Source organism: Cebus imitator, unplaced genomic scaffold, assembly GCF_001604975.1.
Source record: "Cebus imitator isolate Cc_AM_T3 unplaced genomic scaffold, Cebus_imitator-1.0 Scaffold496, whole genome shotgun sequence".
In the NCBI taxonomy this organism is placed as follows: domain Eukaryota; kingdom Metazoa; phylum Chordata; class Mammalia; order Primates; family Cebidae; genus Cebus; species Cebus imitator.
Genome location: NW_016107811.1, coordinates 545,809 through 565,261, shown reverse-complemented (window position 1 = coordinate 565,261; position 19,453 = coordinate 545,809). Strand labels below are relative to the sequence as shown.

Here is a 19,453-nt window from a genome sequence, read left to right as displayed (position 1 = left end):
TCTCACTGTGTTGCTCAGACTGAAAGGTTCTTTTTTTTATTTAAGGTGTCCCAAATTACAGCCACATGTGCTCTTTCCTCTCCAACCAGCTAGACTCTAATGATTAATATTAATGATAATGATAACACTTGTAATTCCTCAGGCCTTTAGAGCTCTTTGCAGCTTATCAGCTGTTATACCATTGTGTCTTTTTCTTCTGCCAGTAGGTGAAGCAGGGCAGGGATGTTCCCCACCCCCCGCCCGCCTTATGGATGAAACAGTTGAAGCTATGCAGAGGAGGTTTGGTTTGAGTGGCAGAAGCCTACCAGGGCTGATGTAAATAATCAGGGGGGTGATTCCAAGATTGCGGAGAAACTGCTCTCTCTCTCTCTCTCTCTCTGGGGCCACATGGTCTCCTCTCTGCTTCTCTCTGCATGTCCCATCCTCCTCTCTGCAGATCATCTTTTTCTGCTTCTTTATCAGCATCCACAAGACTGAAAATAGCAGCTATATCCAGGCTCTCCCCATCCTTTCAGCTCAGGCCCCAACATCTGATCAGTCTTTGTCCCGCAGTCCACCATCTCTCAGGAGAGACCCGGGGCCTCCCAGCCTCCTGGATGCAATTCCCTCTTCTCAGGGGCCCATCCTGGGTAGGGGACAGAGTGGGGGTAAGGCCATGTGGTTCAAACAGCCAAAGTGGGGCTGAGCAGAGTAACAGGAAGGCAGAGTCTTCTAGAAGGATGTGGCGTGTGAAGCAAGGATAGGCTTTTTAATACAACACCTGCTCCAAGGGCCTCATGCATGTTTTTCCTAGCCGCGCTAGGCCACAGCAATAGCAACATGCGGTAATAACACTTCTCAGGTCTGCAGAGACTTCCCAGAGAAAACCTCTCACAGTCGGAGAGATGGTCTCTCCTCTCTAGCCACACCCTGAGACCTCCCAGCAGGCCCCAGTTGGGCTTTGCCCACCGCTGCAAGCCGGGAGGTGCCTCACCAGGCAGATCTCAGAAAGCCTGGTGTCCAAGGGAAGTGGCACCTCTCATCAAGGGCCCTCCTGGCCTTGACCACTCAGCCTGGACCCTCACCCCCTCTGCAGGTGCGGATCTGGGAGATCCCTGAGGGCGGTCTGAAGCGGAACATGACGGAGGCACTCCTGGAGCTGCATGGGCACAGCCGGCGTGTGGGGCTGGTCGAGTGGCACCCTACCACCAACAACATCCTATTCAGCGCTGGCTACGACTACAAGGTACGCAATGGGCAGGCAGCTGGGTAGAGAGGGATTGGGAAATAGAAGGGGGCCTTTTGGGGGCCCATAGGAAACACTGTTATTTCCTAAGCAACCAATATTGCCTCATTTGTTCATTAGCTCATTCATTCATTCACTACACACAGCTGAGCATCTCCTATACACCCTGTCATTCCTGGGGTCCACAGAGGTCGGAGGCATCTTTTCTGCCTTCTCTGGTGGTTGATGGACTGGAGAAGAAGCCCCTTCCAGCCCACACCCTTTGCCTGGCCACTGCTTCACTAAAAGGTGGCAAAAGGGGTAACCAAAGCTTCTGGAGGAAAAAAAAGGGGAGCCTCAGCCCGTAGCCCCAGGCACGTCCTCAAAAAAGGTGAGCTGACCACCTGGGACCTAGCAAGGAACATGTATCCTTCTTGCTCCTCCAGGCTGGGGCTGGTATCTGACCAAGGATATTGATGGGTTTGTGTGGCAGGGCTGTATCAGCCTTTCCATATAGATCTCAACAACACATCCTGCATCCCAGCACACCCCAGGCTCTCCATGGGGCGCTTCCCCCAGGACAGTTGTGTGGATGGGGGACAAACATCCCAGGACCCCAGCAGCCACTGACCCCACCTCTTGCGCATCTCCCCTCGCAGGTCCTCATCTGGAACCTGGATGTGGGCGAGCCAGTGAAGATGATCGACTGCCACACGGACGTGATCCTCTGCATGTCCTTCAACACGGACGGCAGCCTGCTCACCACCACGTGCAAGGACAAGAAGCTGCGTGTGATTGAGCCCCGCTCCGGCCGTGTTCTGCAGGTGGAACCCTACATTTTTTGAGATTGAAGGGGAAGATATTGAGGGCTCGGGCTCAGCTTTCAGCAGGCCGGAAGAAAAGGCTGTGCCACCCCCCTTCTCCCATGCATCTCACTGCACCTCTGGTGAACAACTTTCTCTCTCCTGGGCCCTTCTAGGCTCATAGGAATCCTGCCTTGTTCTGGATAGGGAGGATAGGGAGGGACCTCGTACCCTTTCCTGTCCCCACTGCACCCCCTATCTCCAGAGGGGATTCTTCTGGCTTGCTCTGGGTGCTGAACAGATGACACCCTTCAGTGCATACATCCCCAAGTGTTAACCAAGTCCGTGATAGGCACAGAATGGGGAGACATTGGACTCACTGCCCAGCCACCTGATGGGATGAGCCTGGGGGAAATGGCTCAGGGTGCCAAAGTTGATGGTGAACTTAGTTCCACGTTTGGTCTTTGAATCTCCTGGGTCTTGGGTTTGAGGAAAGGAAGGGGTTAAGTGCCATTTGGGAGTAAGCAATTACCTTTTTTTTTTTTTTTTTGAGATGGAGTCTTACTCTGTCATCACCCAGGCTGGAGTGCAGTGGCACAATCTCTGCTCGCTGCAATCTCTGCCTCCGAGGTTCACTTGATTCTCCTGCCTGAGCCTCCTGAGCAGCTGGGATTACAGGCACGTGGCACCATGCCTGGCTAATTTTTGTATTTTTATAGAGATGGGGTTTCACCATGTTGGTCAGGCTGGCCTCGAACTCCTGACCTCGTGATCTGCCCACCTCAGCCTCCCAAAGTGCTGGGATTATAGGCGTTGAGCCACTACTCTTGGCCAAGAATGACCATTTTTTGAGCACCTGCTGTGTGCTGGTCATGGGGAGGGATGGAATGGTTGGTATTTGAGGTTTGCCTTCTACATAAGAAGGGAGGGATGCTTGATCTGGGTGTGTTTATCTTGGAATAGTCCAACGTTGCAAGACTGGAAAGTTATCTACTGCCATAGGTTGAGAATCCCAAATCCAAAAATCCAAAAATCCAAAATATGAAAGGCTCCAAATCCAAAACCTGTTGAGCATTGACATAACACCCAAAGGAAATGCTCATTGGCACATTTCAGATTTTGGATTTTGGAATGTGGGGAGCTCAACTAGTAGGTATAAAGCAAATATCCCGACATCTGAGACAACCCAAAATCTGAAACACTCTGGTCCCAAGCATTTCAGATAAGGGCTCCTCAACCTGTCCCACCACAAATAAGAATGCTGAGAGTTGCTAGCATGATTAGTGTTCACTGACGTCTGCTCAGAGCTCACTGTGAGGCCTGACTGCGCCCGGGGCTCTGCATATTGTCTCAGAACGTCTTCATCCTCAGGATAACCCTCTCCGCTGGGCACTGTTACTCCTCTCGTTGTATACATGAGAACACTGAACCTTAGCAAAGGTGGGAGACTTGAATCTCACGGTTCCAGGAGAAGCTGGGATTCGAACCCAGGGCCCAAGCCAAACAGAAAGGATGCTTGCGAACAGAGAACGCCGCTTTCAATTCACAGACAGGGCCATGAGCCCGGGGAAGGCAAAGGTCTTCTCTCGGGCTGTACTTCTTTGACAGAGCTAGAACTAAAGTGCAGAGTGAGTGACACCAGCCTGAATCTGTGCACTGCCCCGTTAGCCTCTCTTCTGACCTGCTGCCAACTTACCTGATGCTGAGGACTATTGAGTGTTGAGGGAAATCAAGTGTCACAGGCCAGTGGGTGGGAGCGGACACCCAAGACAGCTCAGTTAAGGAGGCGCTCCCTGATGAGGCGAGCTGTGGAGCAATAATTGGCAGGAATCTCTTGTCCTCCTGAGCCTGTTTCCTCATCCTCAAAAATGGGGATAATGATTTCTTCCGGTAGATACTGTTATGAGCATTAAAAGCATTGCCGCTGGTGAGAGCTCTGCATGGTGTAGCCATGGACTTGGTGGAGGCTGGCTCCCCTCTGGTTCCCTGTTCCCCACTTGCTCTGGGAAATGGCAGAAGAGGCATCTGTGGAGCCATTGCTGCTGTAACAAACAGCCACAAATTAGGGGGCTGAAAACAACAGAAATGTATTCTCTCACCATTCCGGAGACCCGATGTCCCACATCAAGGTGTCAGCAGGGCTGTCCTCCCTATGGAGGCTCTAGGAGAAAACCCATCCCTTGCCTCTTCTTGGGGTTACCGGCTCTAGTGGCTGGTGGCCACGTCACTGCCGTCTCCACCTCCAGGATCACGCCACCTTCTCCCTGTCCGGTAACCTTACCTCTCTCCCACAAGGACACTCATGATGGCATCCAGGATCCACCTGGACAATTCAGGGTCATCTCATCCCCAAATCCTTAGCTTGACCACATCTGCAAAGACCCTTTTACAAATAAGGAAACAATCACAGGGGCCAGGGCTGAGGATATGAGTATGTCTTTTTGGGGCCACCATTCATCCCACGGCAGTACCCACATGCTGGGGACCCTGGCTCACCGCCTCCCTCTGTTCCTACCAGGAGGCCAACTGCAAAACCCACAGAGTGAACCGGGTGGTATTCCTGGGAAACATGAAGCGGCTCCTCACGACAGGGGTATCCAGGTGGAACACGAGACAGATCGCCCTCTGGGACCAGGTCAGTCATGGGGAGGCCTGCTGGGTATGGGCTAAAGGAAGCGTCATTGCCTCAGAGGTCACTTGCTCAGAAAGTCAGGAGCCTGGGCCTGCACACCAGCTTCTGACAGCAGAGAAATCAGACAGAGACCCCCAGAGGCAGAGCTTGGGTACGGAGGCTTCAAGGGACAATGTCAGCCATATCTGCAAGATGTTCACTCTCTTTTTCCAGGGTGGGGGCTGAGCTCCAGAGAGATCAGAGACCTACCTGGGGACACATAGCAAGCAGTAGGTTTGGGGATGATGAAAACAAGTCCCCTGCCTCCTGTTCGTAAGACCCTTTCCACTGCCCCTGGCTGCTTTTCGTGACAAGGAAGTCAGTCTTACCGCTACCCATTGGACCGGCTTTTTAACTTCTAGGGGAGAACTTAGCATGAAGTAGTTGCAGTCCTAAGGGGCCTTGCTGGGATTTGGGGAGGGGCATGCCATCCTGCCTCCATAGAGGCTCACACCAGCTCCTCTCCCTCAGGAGGACCTGTCCATGCCCCTGATTGAAGAGGAAATTGATGGACTCTCTGGCCTCCTGTTTCCCTTCTATGATGCTGACACTCACATGCTCTACCTGGCCGGAAAGGTAGTAGGAGGTTGGGGAGGGCCCAGGGCAGCCTGTGGGAGCCCATCCCTCGCTGCACCCCTGCACCTGCCTCACCCCCTTGACAATAGCCAGCCTAACCTCTCTGGCGTCCCCTGACCCAACTCAAGTTCCTGGGCCTCACCTCTCCCATCCACACCTGCTCTCAAGTCTGACACCCATTCTTACTGAAATGTCTGCAACCAAGAATTCCCTCAAGGGTGAGCTGGAGTGGGCTTTTACACTGGACGAAGATCAGAGCCTGAAGTGTAGTCAGCAATGAATGGTGGGATTTGAGACACCTGCCAGGAGAGCCTTGTTTGTCAGAAAGGCTGTCTACACACACACACACATCAGCCCATCCACCTCCCTCTCCACCCTCAGGGAGTGCACTGTGGCGAACCCACTAGGAACCTGGAAGCCAGGTTTCCCTGTTTTTTTTTAACCACCCATGAGGCACAGTGGGGAACTGTCTTCAGCTGGCTCCTGGGACCAGGCCCTGCTCTGCCCTCCCTTCCTGCCACCTTCCTCACCTCCATCTCTCCTGACCCCAGGGCGATGGAAACATACGGTACTACGAGATCAGCACTGAGAAGCCCTACCTGAGTTACCTCATGGAGTTCCGCTCCCCAGCCCCGCAGAAAGGCCTAGGTAAGGGACCCGAGGCTGCCACGGCTGGGGCACTCGTGCACTGGAGGATATCTGGCCCGTGGGTCACCCTCTCCCTTAAACAGAAAATCAGACTCAGAAGGCCACAGCTCACAGGCAAGTGGGAACAGAACCTGCAAGAGCTGGCCCTGCTGCAGCTGTCACTGCCCACTGGACCAACGCTGTCACCCCGCCATGCTGACGTCCACCATCAGCAGTAGCTTGCTGGCATGTGCTCTATGTCTGCACTCCTGATCGAAGATGGGGAGCCTGAAGTCCACAGTGGCTATGACAATGGTGGGAAGTGGTCCATAACTGAAGGTCAGAGTGGGGTCTAGGCACAGGTCCCTTCCTGAGCCTCTAGAAAGTTGGGACTCCCAGACCCCAGCAGCAACTCTGTCTGCCTGATAGGGCAGGAAGAAGTTCCAGGGGTTCCTGTGACTGCAGCCCCAAGCTCCCTAGAGTCTCAGGCAGAAACCCAGAGAGGGCTCCGGGATTGGCGGGCTATAGTGAGTGAGTCCTCACATTCTCCCACCACTAAAAGTCTTACAACCAATTTTCCTTTCTTTGAGCCAACCTGGTAGTGCATATAATTCAGCAATTCCACAATTGGGGTCCAAGTCATCCAGTGAAACATCTAGTATCAGAGTCGCCCCGACCCCCGTTCCCACCTTTGTGGGTGATCCTCCTCTTTGGAGCTGGAGTCTAGCTTGCTTTCCCTATGGATCTGGTGTTGAGGACAGGACTTGAGGGCCAGCGTCAGGGACATTGGAGCTGAAAGGGGCTAAGAGCCCACTCCAGTGACCAACAGCAAAATGGAAGCCAAGAGATGTCTGAGGTCTCAATCACCATTCCATCCACTTTACCCTTCCCCAATGCTGTCATCCCCACCTCCACTGCCACTCTGCATCAAATAGCATAAAAATCAGCCTGGACTTTGGAGTCAGACCTGGATTTATATTCTGGCTCAAGTGTGCACTTAATCCCTCTAAGTCTCAGTTTTCTCATCTGTAAAATGGGGATAATCAAACCTACCTTGAAGGTAGTTTTGTGCAAGGTGCCTGGCAGAGCACTTGGCTTCTCCTGCTCCTTCTCATAGGTGTTCAACTAAGAGTTATTGAGTTCCGACTGTGTACCAGACCCGGCGCTAAGCCTGGGGGTACAGTGGCAAGTAAAACAGAATATGGCCTTACTCCTGCGGAGCTCACATTCCACTGAGCGGGAGACAGGCAATAAACAAATCAGAGAAATATTGGACGGGAAGGAGTTCTAGGCAGAGAGAGTCAAATGGTGTGCTAGAACAGAGACTGACTGGGGGCTGCTTTAGACAGGTGGTCAGGGAAGGCCTCTCTGTGGCGATGAGATGTTAAGTTGGGATCTGAAAAAGAAAGCGCAGTCCCAGCAGGGGGCATGGTTCGTGCAAAGGCTCTGTGGCCGGAATGAACAGAAGGGAGGCCAATGTGGCTGAGCCTGGGGTAGACTCTGTGACATAGCCAGAGATGGGAGGAGGGTGTCAGGAGACAGAGGGACGCGCAGGGGCTGAATCCATGGGATGCATTAGCCTAGAAAAGGAACTTGCATTTGATTAGGAAATCATTCTGGCGGGGTTCTTTTTCTTGGGTGGGAGATGAGACAGCGTGATGTCATCTGAAAGGTTAGTTACGATTGCTGGGCGTGGTGCCTCACACCTGTAATCCTAGCCGTTTGGGAGGCTGAGGCCGGTAGATCAGCTGAGATCAGGAGTTTGAGACCAGCCTGGCCAAATAATGAAATCCTATCTCCACTAAAAATACAAAAATTAGCCGGGTGTGGTGGCACACACCCGTAATCCCAGCTATTGGGAGGCCGAGGCAGGAGAACTGCTTGAACGTGGGAGGCGGAGGTTGCAGTGAGCTGAGATGGTGCCACTGCACTCCAGCCTGGGCGACAGAGCAAGACTGTCTCAAAAGAAAACAAAACAAAAAGAGATTGCTCTGGCTTTGGTAGGGAGAATGGAATGGATTTGGGAGGGGCAGGAGGAAGGCAGGGAAACCAGTTAGGAAGCAGTTGTAGACCTCCAGGCAAGAGGGGATAATAGGTGGACAGAAGGAGGACGGGCAGAACTGGATGAATCCAGGAGATGTTTAGAAAGCAGTGTCAGCAGGACTTGCTAAGGTATCGGATATGGAGGGGTGGAGAGGAGAGGAGGAAGGACTCAGGATGACTCATCTCATCCTCATCCTCCTCGCCTGTGACCACTGCTGAGCATTTGCTGTGACCTAGGCACTTTTTGTAGACTCAGAGAAGTTAAGCAACTCACCTGAGGCAGGTGGTATCTGCTCAGTAGCAGAGACAGAACTCAAACCCAATCTGCTCGTTCCTAATCCCATTTGGGCAACCATTTCACCCCTTTCCTGTAGCTCCTGGAGTTCCTTTATCTGGAAGAGCAGGCTTCCAGCCCAGTGGAGAGCAGACAGAGTCTTAACTCATATTCACAATACAGGGAAAGAAACGAATGTTGTCTGTGATCTTCACAGTGCCAGGCAGTTAATGAGCATCTTGGTACATATTCTCCTGACCACCTCATGTGGGGCCACTATTGTCCTCCTCGACCCAGCCAAGGAACTAGAAGCTCAGAGAGTTATGACTTGCCAAAGCGCTCCCAGATGGAGAGGGGAGAGAGTCAGGATTCAAACCCCATTGGTCCACCCTAGAGCTGTGCTGCTAGCACCATACTGTCCCTCATCCCCATAATAGATGTTCAGCAGAGGTGGCTGTTAGGGATACGTGGCTGGTGAACCCACACAGGAAACGTGCTCACGTTGTTGGTTCTAGGAGACACAGGACAGAACAGCAATCTTGGGCTGTGTCCAGACCTCTAAGGTGTATGGGGAATGGCCTCTCCCTCCTTCTTTCTCTCTCAGGCCTGGAGACACAGGACGTTTAGGGATGACTGCCCATTTCAGAGGGTGATGGGCTGTGTGGCCCTGCCCCTGCTGTGCTCTGTGACCTTGGGTACCCTGTTGGAAACAGATGTTGGAAATAGATGCTTGATGCCACAAAGAAAAATTAGCACTGAGACAAAGGATCTTTCAGCAATGCAAGTTTTACTTCCTGGGCTGCAGGAAGGGCACTCTCACTAGCCATCTTGCCACGAGAGTACAAAGAACAAAGGAAAACACACAAATTTAACCCTTACGCATTTGGGGTCGTCCTTACTGCTGTATCTGATCTCCATTGGCTGGAGCCAGCCCTCACAATCTAAACTAAAACCCAACTGGCTAACAACTTAAAACTTTTCTAAACAGGCAAAAGCAATGGAGGGCTGGGACACGCCTGTGAGCATGTCCAGCACAGATATCTTGGTTAAAGTACAAGGACATAGAGTGTACCGTGTGCCTGTAAGCACGGCATGTCTAACAGCTGCATAGACTAGGGCTTAACAAAGTTATTAACACACTTATTCTTTAACAAGAAAGGAAACTTTAAAAAGGAACTCTTCCACTTCCCACAAGCCCTTTGCCCTCTGACCCTCTCTGGACCCTCATCTAGAAAAGGAGTGGGCTAGATTCAAAGGTTTCTACAGTTTCTTCCAATTCCAAGGGGTCCAGTTCTGAAGCTTGCACTGTGGTGAGGCAGGCCTGGCCCAAGGAGCTTGAGAGGTGACCACTCAGAGACAGAGACTGACTGAAGAAGGCCCAGTCCACCCTCTGCCCTCTGCATGGGCTGTTGCCTCCAAACCTAAGTACATACCTCAGCCTTTCCCCTGGCCCAGAACATCACGGGGTGATGTCCCTGAGGGGCAGTTCCTGGGACCCCATGGAGCCATGTCCGCTTGTTACAGGGGTCATGCCCAAGCACGGGCTGGATGTGTCAGCCTGTGAGGTGTTCCGCTTCTACAAGCTGGTGACTCTCAAGGGCCTGATTGAGCCTATCTCCATGATCGTGCCCCGGAGGGTAAGTGGGGCCGGGCTGGGCTCTGGGATGGGGGCCTGCGTCGCATCCCAGCCTGCTCGCCACTGACCATGAGCCTGGAGAAGCCCAAGTGAGAGGTGTGCTGTGCACTGGGGTTTTCAAGCCCAATTTGGGGTGAGGGGCATTCTCAGGCGGGGACAGCTGGGCTTGCTCATGAGTGCAGGAGGGTGTGTCTAGGAGGGAGACACAGTGCAAAGGCATGGAGGCAGGAGAGCAGGTAGCGTGGTTGGAAGTCAGTGAGAAGAGTCTGACTGAAGAATAGGGATTTTCCCAGCAGCCCCCCATCTGTCCTCTCTCCTGTTCCTCCCACTGCAGTCAGATTCCTACCAGGAAGACATTTACCCCATGACACCAGGCACGGAGCCAGCACTGACCCCGGATGAATGGCTGGGAGGCGTCAACCGAGGTACCGCAGGGGCTGGGCTCCACAGAAGACAGGAGGCACGCCCATGCCTTTGCCTTCAGCGCAGCTTGCCCCAGTTCCCCTTGCCTATCTCCCTGCTTGAACTTCCCTCCCGCCCAGCCTGCTGGACCATCCCCTGACCGTCCATGGGATCGGCAGTGAGAGCGTTTCCCTTGCCTTCTTTAGATCCCGTGCTGATGTCTTTGAAAGAAGGCTATAAGAAGTCCTCAAAAATGGTATTTAAGGCTCCCATCAAAGAAAAGAAGAGTGTTGTGGTCAACGGAATAGATTTATTAGAAAATGTCCCACCCCGGACAGAGAACGAGGTAAGGAATATATGTTATTACCTCCACAGGCCCTGGAAGAGCGAGACCTTTACATTTCAATTATGGGCTTCAGGCCTTTAAGCCAGTTCCATTCTGAGACATTTTTCTTTCTGTGACAAATGCCATAAGTAGCCTGATATTGGCTTCTGATGACTGTGGCCCCAGTAAATAGAAGCTGGGATGTCTGGAGATATGGGTTCCCCACATCACCCCCACACCTCAAATTCACTAACCCACGGAGTTATGCATCTCCTCATGAATTCATTTCAGAACGTTGCTGTCATCTGGTGTTCCAGGAGCTATAAATTCCTGACTAACAGGGGCAAGCCTGGCCTCCTGCCTCACAGCCCTGCCTCTCCCTCCCTGGCGCTGCAGCAGTGCCGGGGTCTGACACTGCCAGTCTTTGAGAAAGAGACTGGCTCTTATGAAGGTGCTCTTTGTACCACTTGGAACAGGAACAAGCTCTTTCAGGGGCAGCTCAGCAGGGCCTTGTCCCCATGCCCTCTGGTGTGCTAGACATAAGACCTGATACCGCTGAAACGGAGGTGGCTGCCTGGCCCCACCTGCATTTGAATTCTGGCTCTGCCATTTCCTGGCTATGACTGAGCAAGTTTCCTGACCTTTGTAAGTCCATTTCCTTGAGGTAAAATAGGGATATGGAATGCTATGAGTATTAAAGAGATAATTCCTAAGTGTCTAGCACTCTTCCTGGCCCATATTTAGTGTTCAAAGAAAAAAGTCAACTGTATCAGCTATCTACTGCTGTGTAACAGATTACCCTAGAACTTAATGGCCTAAACCAACAAACGCTTATTAACTCACAGTTTCTTTGCATGCCCATGGCTCAAGGTCTCTCATGAGGGTACAGTTACACTGTCCACTGGGGCTGCAGTCACATCTGAAGGCTCAACTGTGGAAGGATCTGCTTCCAAGTTCACTCGGGTGGTTGCTGGCAGGACTCATGTACTCAGGGGCTATTGGACTGAGGGCCTCAGCTCCTCCTGGGCTGTTGGCCAGAACTTCCCTCAGGTCCCTGCCATGTGGACTCCTCCATAAGGCAGCTCACAATAGGGCATGTGAGCAGAAGAGCAAGAGAGGGCACCCAAGATGAAAGCCACAGTCTTTCTGTCATCTAATCTTGGAAATGGTATCCCACCACTTCTGCCCTATTCTATTCATTTGAAGCAAGCTATTAGGGCTAGCCCCTGCTGGAGGAGAGGGGATAACATGGGAGCCATCTATACCACCAACTTGTGATATCACTATTTTTTTTTTTTTTTTTTTGAGATGGAGTCTCACTCTGTTGCCCAGGCTGGAGTGCAGTGGTATGATCTCGGCTCACTGCAACCTCTGCCTCCCAGGTTCAAACCTGCCTGGCCCGCTATCACGATTATTAATAAAAATAAGACTCTTCTTAACCTCTGGGACCTCACAGTCTTAAGGGGGAGATTGGCAGGTAGCTTGATAACTGACGTAAAATATGCTTATATGCCATTGTAGAGAGATATTCAGGGCTGGAGGAAATGATGTGATTAATGGGATTTGCTTTAAAATAAACCCCAAGGAAAGTGGTGGCTCACACCTGTAATCCCAGCACTTTGAGAGGCTGAGGTGGGTGGATCACCTGAGGTCAAGAATTCGAGACCAGCCTGGCCAACATGGTGAAACCCTGTCGCTACTAAAATACAAACATTTGCCAGGCATGGTGGCGGGAGCCTGTAACCCCAGCTACCCAGGAGGCTGGGGCAGGAGAGTCGCTTGAACCTGAGAGGCAGAATTGCAGTGAGCTGAGATCGTGCCATTGCACTCCAGCCTGGGCAACAAGAGTGAAGCTTTGTCTCAAAAAAGAAAATGGCCTTGTCAAAGGTGGACACATTGATCGAGGTGTGAGGAAGCAGCTGACAGCTTGATGTAGGAGGAAAGACTCACAGATGCACAATTCAATAACTTTACTAAAACTCGCTGAATTGTATGCTTAAACTGAGTGAATCTTATGGTATGTGAATTATACCTTAATAAAGCAGTTTTTTGACAAAAGTGGGCCAAAAAAAAAACCAAAAACAGTAAAAAGAAATTTTGAGAACTTGGAAGACACAAAGTGTGTAGAGTCATTTGGTGCAAAGGCAAACAGTATATCATCCCTCTGAACAGAGGTAATCAGGACTGGTGGTTTGTTGGTTAACTAAAAATACTTTTTTAAGTCAGTTAAAGGAGGGAATCATGGCCAGGAGTGGTGGTTCACACCTGTAATCCCAGCACCTTGGGAGGTTGAGGCAGGTAAATCACTGAGGCCGGGAGTTCAAGACCATCCTAGCCAACATGCTGAAACCCCATCTCTACTAAAAATACAAAAATTTTCCAGGGTATGGTGGTGCTCACCTGTAATCCCAGCTACTCAGGAGGCTGAGGCAGGAGAATTGCTTGAATCCAGGAGGTGGAGCCTAGATCACACCACTGCACTCCAGCCCTGGTGACAGAGCAAGACACTCTCAAAAACAAATAAATAATGAAAATAAAACATATACATTCATTTTGCATATTTTGATGCAGGACCAAGACCTTTTCTTCCAGGAGGCCCTCCCTGGTTGGAATCTGCCATGTCTTTCACACAAATCACACCTTAACTCCCATTTCCATTTCCAGTTTCTTTTTTTTTTTTTTTAGAGACAGGGTTTCAGCATGTTGGTCAGCCTGGTCTTGAACTCCTGACCTCGTGAGTCACCCACCTTGGCCTCCCAAAGTGCTGGGATTACAGGTGTGAGCCACCTTGCCCGGCCTCCAGTTTCAGTTTTTTTTAGGTAGAAAAAGAGTTTAAAGTCCATCCGAAAGCAAAGCTCTAGTTTTTACAATGTTTTCCCTCAACTGCTTTTGAGACATTGAGGTATAATTTGCCTTTGGTAAAATTCATCCTTCGTAGTGTATCGTTTTAAGAGTTTTGACAAACACGCAGTCATGCAGCCACCATCAGTCAAGATACAGAATATTCTCCAGTCTTTTAGGACCAGATCTTCCACACCCAGTTCAGCTGCAACCTTTTTTAGCATCGCCTTTATCAAGATTTTCTAAAGCATTTAATTAAGTTTTTATAGAAACGGCAATGCTCAGCCAGGTACGGTGGCTCATGCCTCTGATCCCAACACTTTGGGAGGCCAAGGCAGGTGGATCACCTGAGACCAGCCTGACCAACATGGAGAAATCCCATTTCTACTAAAATACTAAAAATACAAAATTAGCTGGGTGTGGTGGCGCATGCCCGTAATCTCAGCTACTCGGGACGGTGAGGCAGGAGAATCGCTTGAACCCAGGAGGTGGAGGTTGTGGTGAGCCCAGATTGCACCACTGCACTCCAGCAGGGGCAAGAAGAGGGAAACTCCATCTCAAAAGAGAAAAGAGAAAAGAAGAAGGGAGGGGAGGGGAGGGGAGGGGATGGGAGGAGAGGAGAGGGGGAAAGGAAAGGAAAAAGGAAAAGACAGCAACTCTCTTTTTGTGCCCATTTCATCAGTTTATATCATATTTCATTAAATTATGCAATTACAATAACAAATGTCATTCACACCAGAAGGTCTGAGACCAAACACAATTGACTGTGGGTAACATTTGACTCAGGTGTGCAGGAGCCGCAAGGAGCCTGCTGCCTTCCAGGGCTCAGCATTTCTTGGGCATCTGTCAGTATGTTTTACAAGAGAAATGGAGGCGGGTTAAACCAGCGAGTCGTTTGAGTGAAGATCTGCCAAGAGAGCTATGCATTGCCCATGCCCACCCAGTACATGAATCCCTGCCCAGTGCAAACTTTGGTATTCTTGTCACAGTTTCTCATCAGAAGGAAAAAAGCTAGACTCCGTTCTGTATACTGAGCCTCCTTAAGAAGAGAAGGATACAAAGCATCTTAGAAAGCTCTAAATTATCAATACAATCTGGGTGCAGTGACTCACACCTGTAATCCCAGCACTTTGGGAGGCCAAGGCGGGCAGATCACTTGAAGTCAGGAGTTCGAGACCACCCTGGCCAATATGGCAAAACCCCGTCTTTACCAAAAATACAAAAATTAGCCGGGTGCAGTGGCACATGCCTGTATTCCCAGCTACTTGGGAGGCTGAGGCAGGAGAATCATTTGAACCCAGGAAGCCGAGGTTGCAGTGACCCAAAGTCATGTCACCGCACTCCAGCCTGGGAGACAAAGTGAGACTTTGTCTCAAAAATAAATAAATAAATAGGGGCCAGGCATGGCGGATCACACCTGTAATCCCAGCACTTTGGGAAGCCGAGGTGGGCAGATCACAAGGTCAGGAGTTCGAGACCAGCCTGTCTAATACGGTGAAATCCCGTCTCTACTAAAAAATACAAAAAAAAATAGCCAGGCATGGTGGCAAATGCCTGTAGTCCCAGCTACTCCAGAGGCTGAGGCAGGAGAATCACTTGAACCGGGAGGTAGAGGTTGCAGTGAGCTGAGATCACACCACTGCACTCCAGCCTGGGTGACTCCGTGAGACTTCGTCTCAAAAATTAAATAAATACATAAATTATCAATAATCATGTAATAATACATGTAATGATACCTCTATTATGTATTATTATACATCTATTAGTATGTATTATAGATGTAATAATTAATACACCTATTAATATAATGGTAAAGAAAAGTATTAGGTTAGGACCCAGAAAGGGACATGCATTGGGATATTTGGAAAACTGGACTCTTTGGTCACTCCTTTTTCAGTGATCCTGAATCAATTAATGACTCGGGTTTTGTTTACTTCCTGTCTCACAAGGGAAAGCAAGAGCCACAGACGGAGCTAGAGCTGGGAGAGGTGCAGTCCTGATGAGTCACTGGGATGAATACGCGGAGCAAGGCGTGGGAGGCAATGGGAGGGCATGGGCGGCAGGCGGGTGGAGACTCACCTGGGAAATCCTTGTCTCACCTGCTCTCTCCTGGGCCCCCCTTGGCCCCCCTCTTCCTCCACCCCAGCTCCTTCGAATGTTCTTCCGGCAGCAGGATGAGATTCGACGGTTGAAAGAGGAGCTGGCCCAGAAGGACATCCGCATTCGGCAGCTCCAGCTGGAACTGAAGAACTTGCGCAACAGCCCCAAGAACTGTTAGCTCCCCAGCTGGGCTGTTTTCTAAGCCGATCTCTCCGTCGTTTCTACTCGTCCCTTAACTTCTCCCTTATCCAGTGACCCCAGAGACAGAGCCAGGACGGGAGCGGGGGCCAGCCTGAGGACCCCCGCCTACAACCTCCAGAACTGGAAGCCAACCTCTGACCTCCTGACCTCATGCTAATAAAAGTCCCCAGCTTCTCCTGGAGACCCCCCACCAGCAGGAGCCAGGCTTCCCCTGGAGCCAACTTCCCTGCCACCCCAGGAGCCAGGCTTCCCCTCAGCTGGGTGAAGACTACAGACTCCCTGGGGTTGGGGGGGCTCCATCTCAGTGGACCAGGAAGCAAAGGGGGAAGCAGGATACCAGCTAGACTTAGCACTTGGACTTTTCCCCTGCAAAGGGGGCTGCCAGGGCAACTCAGCACTCCCACCTGGAGCTCTCGGCGTCACCGAAGGTACCACAGTGTAAGTGCTGGACTGCAGGCTGCAGTGATCCCCCTCCGTCCCACTCCCTCTTCCCTCAGCAGCCCCCGGAAGCCTGCCTCACCCAACGAGGACGGCGAGCCACCCAGCTCCTTTCTGTCTCTTCCCCTCCCGCCCTCTTGTCTTCAGGGAATTCAGGGGATTGCTCTCCAAGGCCATAATAACCCCTTGCCTTCCCCATGATTCTCTTCAAAGCTCTTGCACACCCTTTTCCCATTCAGTTTGTGAGCCAGGCAGGGTAGGGATTAGTGTCCCCGTCTGCAAATGACAGAACTGAGGGTTGCAATGGGGAAGTGACTTATAAAATCACCCAGCAGGTCAACAGTGGACCCACGGCCAGGACCCTGGGTGTCCAGACCCCAAGGCCAGGGCCTTTCCCACTGCATCAAGATGCCAATCCCATGGTGGGCTTCCCCAGTGCCCAGGTCTCTGGAGAATGAGAACTGGAAGCCACTGCTACCGTCTACCCAGCACCAGTAGTGCCGATGTGCCACACTGCCCAGTTGAGGACCTTCACGCTCTGTGCCCCTAGGTCCTTCAGGTCCCCACCCTTGGCTGTCACCACCACCCTCCCCAGGGGACTCCATCTGAGATGAAGCCTCGTCCTCCTGGCAGCTGAGGCTGAGAAGGGTGGAGCTTGGCCCTGGGGAAGGCAGGCCAGGGTCTGACGGCTTCTGGGGCTGCACTGCGTGTGTCTCAGCACCGCCATCTCAGCCACTGTCAGCCTTATGCACGTAGAATGACCACAGCCTCTCGCATCCGTATAGCACTTTAAAGTCTCTGCAGTCCTTTGACACATAAGAGCTCATTGAGCCTCACATCTACACCCTTCTTCAGATGAGGGAGCTGAGAGGAGTGGCCCAAGGTCACACACCTCTGAGATGCCACATTTCATTTGATCTTGTACACATTTTCTCTTATTCCTTCTTTTTTCCTCCTTTCATTTCCCACTACCCACAAAGAGTTTGTAAACACTGTTCTCAGAAGATTCACAGTTTGGAGTGAGATCTGGAAATCAAGAAATGGGTGTCCACTCTTCTCTTTCATTAGCTAGGATCCAGTAGATGCATTATACTCCACACCTGCTTTTCCCGTGGCTGCCCTATGGACTATCCCATCCACAGAGGCCGGGGCTACCCAAGCCCCTCCAGGTGAGCCGGGCCTCTCCTCTAAGAACCTCCTTCCTCCCGGCCAGCTGCAGTAGGGCCTCCTCACCCCATACCCCGCAGCTAGACGGTGTCAGCACCCATCACCTCCCCACATTTCTGGAGCTTTTTTTTTTCTTCCCCATTGACCTTTGTGGTCTTCTGTGATTATTTATGCTGCCTCCCAAGGATAGAATTGAAATAAAATGTTTTCAACTTATCAAACCTGGGCATCTCCTTTAATCCCGGGTGGTTCCTGTTCTTGGTCACCATGGTACCCTGATGGTCAGCTCCCCACCCACCGCTCCTTTTCCTTTCTGGAATGACAGCCCACGTCCGTACCTACAGATGTAATTTCACACTTTCATTTATCTCAGCACTATTGACATTTGGGGCCAGATAATTCTTTGCTGAGGGGGCTGCCCTGTACATTGCAAGATATTTAGCAGTATCCCTGGCCTCCACCAATCAGATGCCATAGCAACCGTCATCCAATTGGGACAACCAAAAATGTCCCCAGATATTGCGCGACATCCCCTGGGATATCGGAATCACTTCCCAGTGAAGAACTGCTGTTCTACCGTTATTCAATAGATGCTGGTCTCTATGTAGCCCCATGTTGGGGTCTGGGTGAGACCAATGCTTTACATTGGAATGGTGCCTTGCAGTTTATCAGGCAGGATTCCACGCACTTGACTCGTTTGATCTTCATAGCAGCTCTCATTGATAGGTCGGATTGTGCCTGTTTTCAAGAAGAGCAGTCAGGCCCAGAGTGGTGACATGTTCGAAGTCACTCAGCCAGTGTGGGGAGGGGGGGAAATACACAGGGACTGGATTTTCTGAGTCCAGAGCCAGAGATGGTCTGTGCTCCCAGTCCCCAGCCAGGCTCAGAGCTGGGCAGAGTCTGTTCTGAGAGGGGGCCCAATATGAGATCAGGGAGGCTGGATATCCTCACTCTCTCAGCAGCCCAAGGCTGTCTTGAATAAGAGTTGTCAGGGCTGGGCACGGTGGCTCACACCTGTAATCCCAGCACTTTGGGAGGCTAACGCAGGCGGATCACGAAGTCAAGAGATCGAGACCATCCTGGCTAACACTGTGAAGCCCCGTCTTTACCAAAAGTACAAAAAATTAGCTGGGTGTGGTGGCACGCGCCTGTAATTCCAACTACTTGGGACACTGAGGCAGGAGAATCGCTTGAACCCGGGAGGCGGAGGTTGCAATGAGCCAAGATCGCCCCACTGCACTCCAGCCTGGATGACAGAGCAAGACTCCAACTCAAAAAAAAAAAAAAAAAAGAATTGTCAGGCTGCAAAGTGTACAGGCCCGTGGCAGCGTGGACACCAGAGGAAACTCAGAAGGGCCAGAGGAAAGCAGTGTGGGTCTTAGAAAAGGGGTGAGGAGGAAAGGATGAAGCGCTGCAGAGGAGCAGTGGGCAGGACGCCAGGACAGTGTGGTCCCGGCCTGGCTCTGCCCCCGACTAGCTGTGCAGCATTCAGTAAGGCTCTTTTTTACCCCCTGGGCCTCATTTTCTCCATCTATAAAATGAGGGGATGGGACAATTTCTAGGGTCCCTTCCTGGTATGTCATCCTAGGTTTCCATTGTACCAGCAGTTGAGAGGATGGGACAAATCCTCATCCTCTAACACAAATGAGAAAAAAAAAATTATTGGGGTAAAGGAAGCAGAGGTAGCTTCCTACAGGGCTTGGGTACAGAAAATCACTTTCGCTGAGGCTCAGGGGAACAGGTGAATAGATAAGGTGATCTGTCTCATATGTACCTCTGTCCTACCTAATCTCCGATTCTGAGCCCAACGGGGCAGCTTATCATCACTTATTATAGCACACTGTCTGAGGTCGGGCTTGAACTTACTTTCTGTCTCCCCACTAGCCCATTTTCCCAACTGCATTTGTTGAATAACTCATCAATTCCCCATTGGCTGGCTGTGCATCCTTAATTTCTTCATATGCTATATATTCCGTGCCTAGTCTGTTACGATGGCCCCTCTGCCAATTACGCATTGCCAATTATACTGCCTAGCCCAACACATTGCTTTAATTATCACAATGATGTAGGAGAGTGATCTGTTCGTGGCTGTTTGAACCTGTCCCCACGACCACGCTCCCAACCAGGTGTCTGCTCCCTTCTTTT

General features: G+C 51.2%; 1 protein-coding gene across 5 annotated transcripts in view; it reads left to right on the top strand.

Annotated features, from left to right (window-relative positions):
* Window positions 1-17,529, top strand: part of CORO2B (coronin 2B) — a 164,831-nt gene extending 147,302 nt beyond the window's left edge. For all 5 annotated transcript variants that reach the window (XM_037733147.1, XM_037733148.1, XM_017513585.2 and 2 more), the window contains exons 4-12: window positions 1,076-1,225; window positions 1,864-2,028; window positions 4,526-4,642; window positions 5,150-5,254; window positions 5,806-5,902; window positions 9,723-9,835; window positions 10,169-10,259; window positions 10,443-10,582; window positions 15,549-17,529. In XM_037733147.1, coding sequence (XP_037589075.1) covers window positions 1,076-1,225; window positions 1,864-2,028; window positions 4,526-4,642; window positions 5,150-5,254; window positions 5,806-5,902; window positions 9,723-9,835; window positions 10,169-10,259; window positions 10,443-10,582; window positions 15,549-15,680 — 1,110 coding nt within the window. In that variant the 3' untranslated portion in view covers window positions 15,681-17,529. The remainder of the gene's footprint in view (window positions 1-1,075; window positions 1,226-1,863; window positions 2,029-4,525; window positions 4,643-5,149; window positions 5,255-5,805; window positions 5,903-9,722; window positions 9,836-10,168; window positions 10,260-10,442; window positions 10,583-15,548) is intronic.
* Window positions 17,530-19,453: the final 1,924 nt, after the last annotated feature.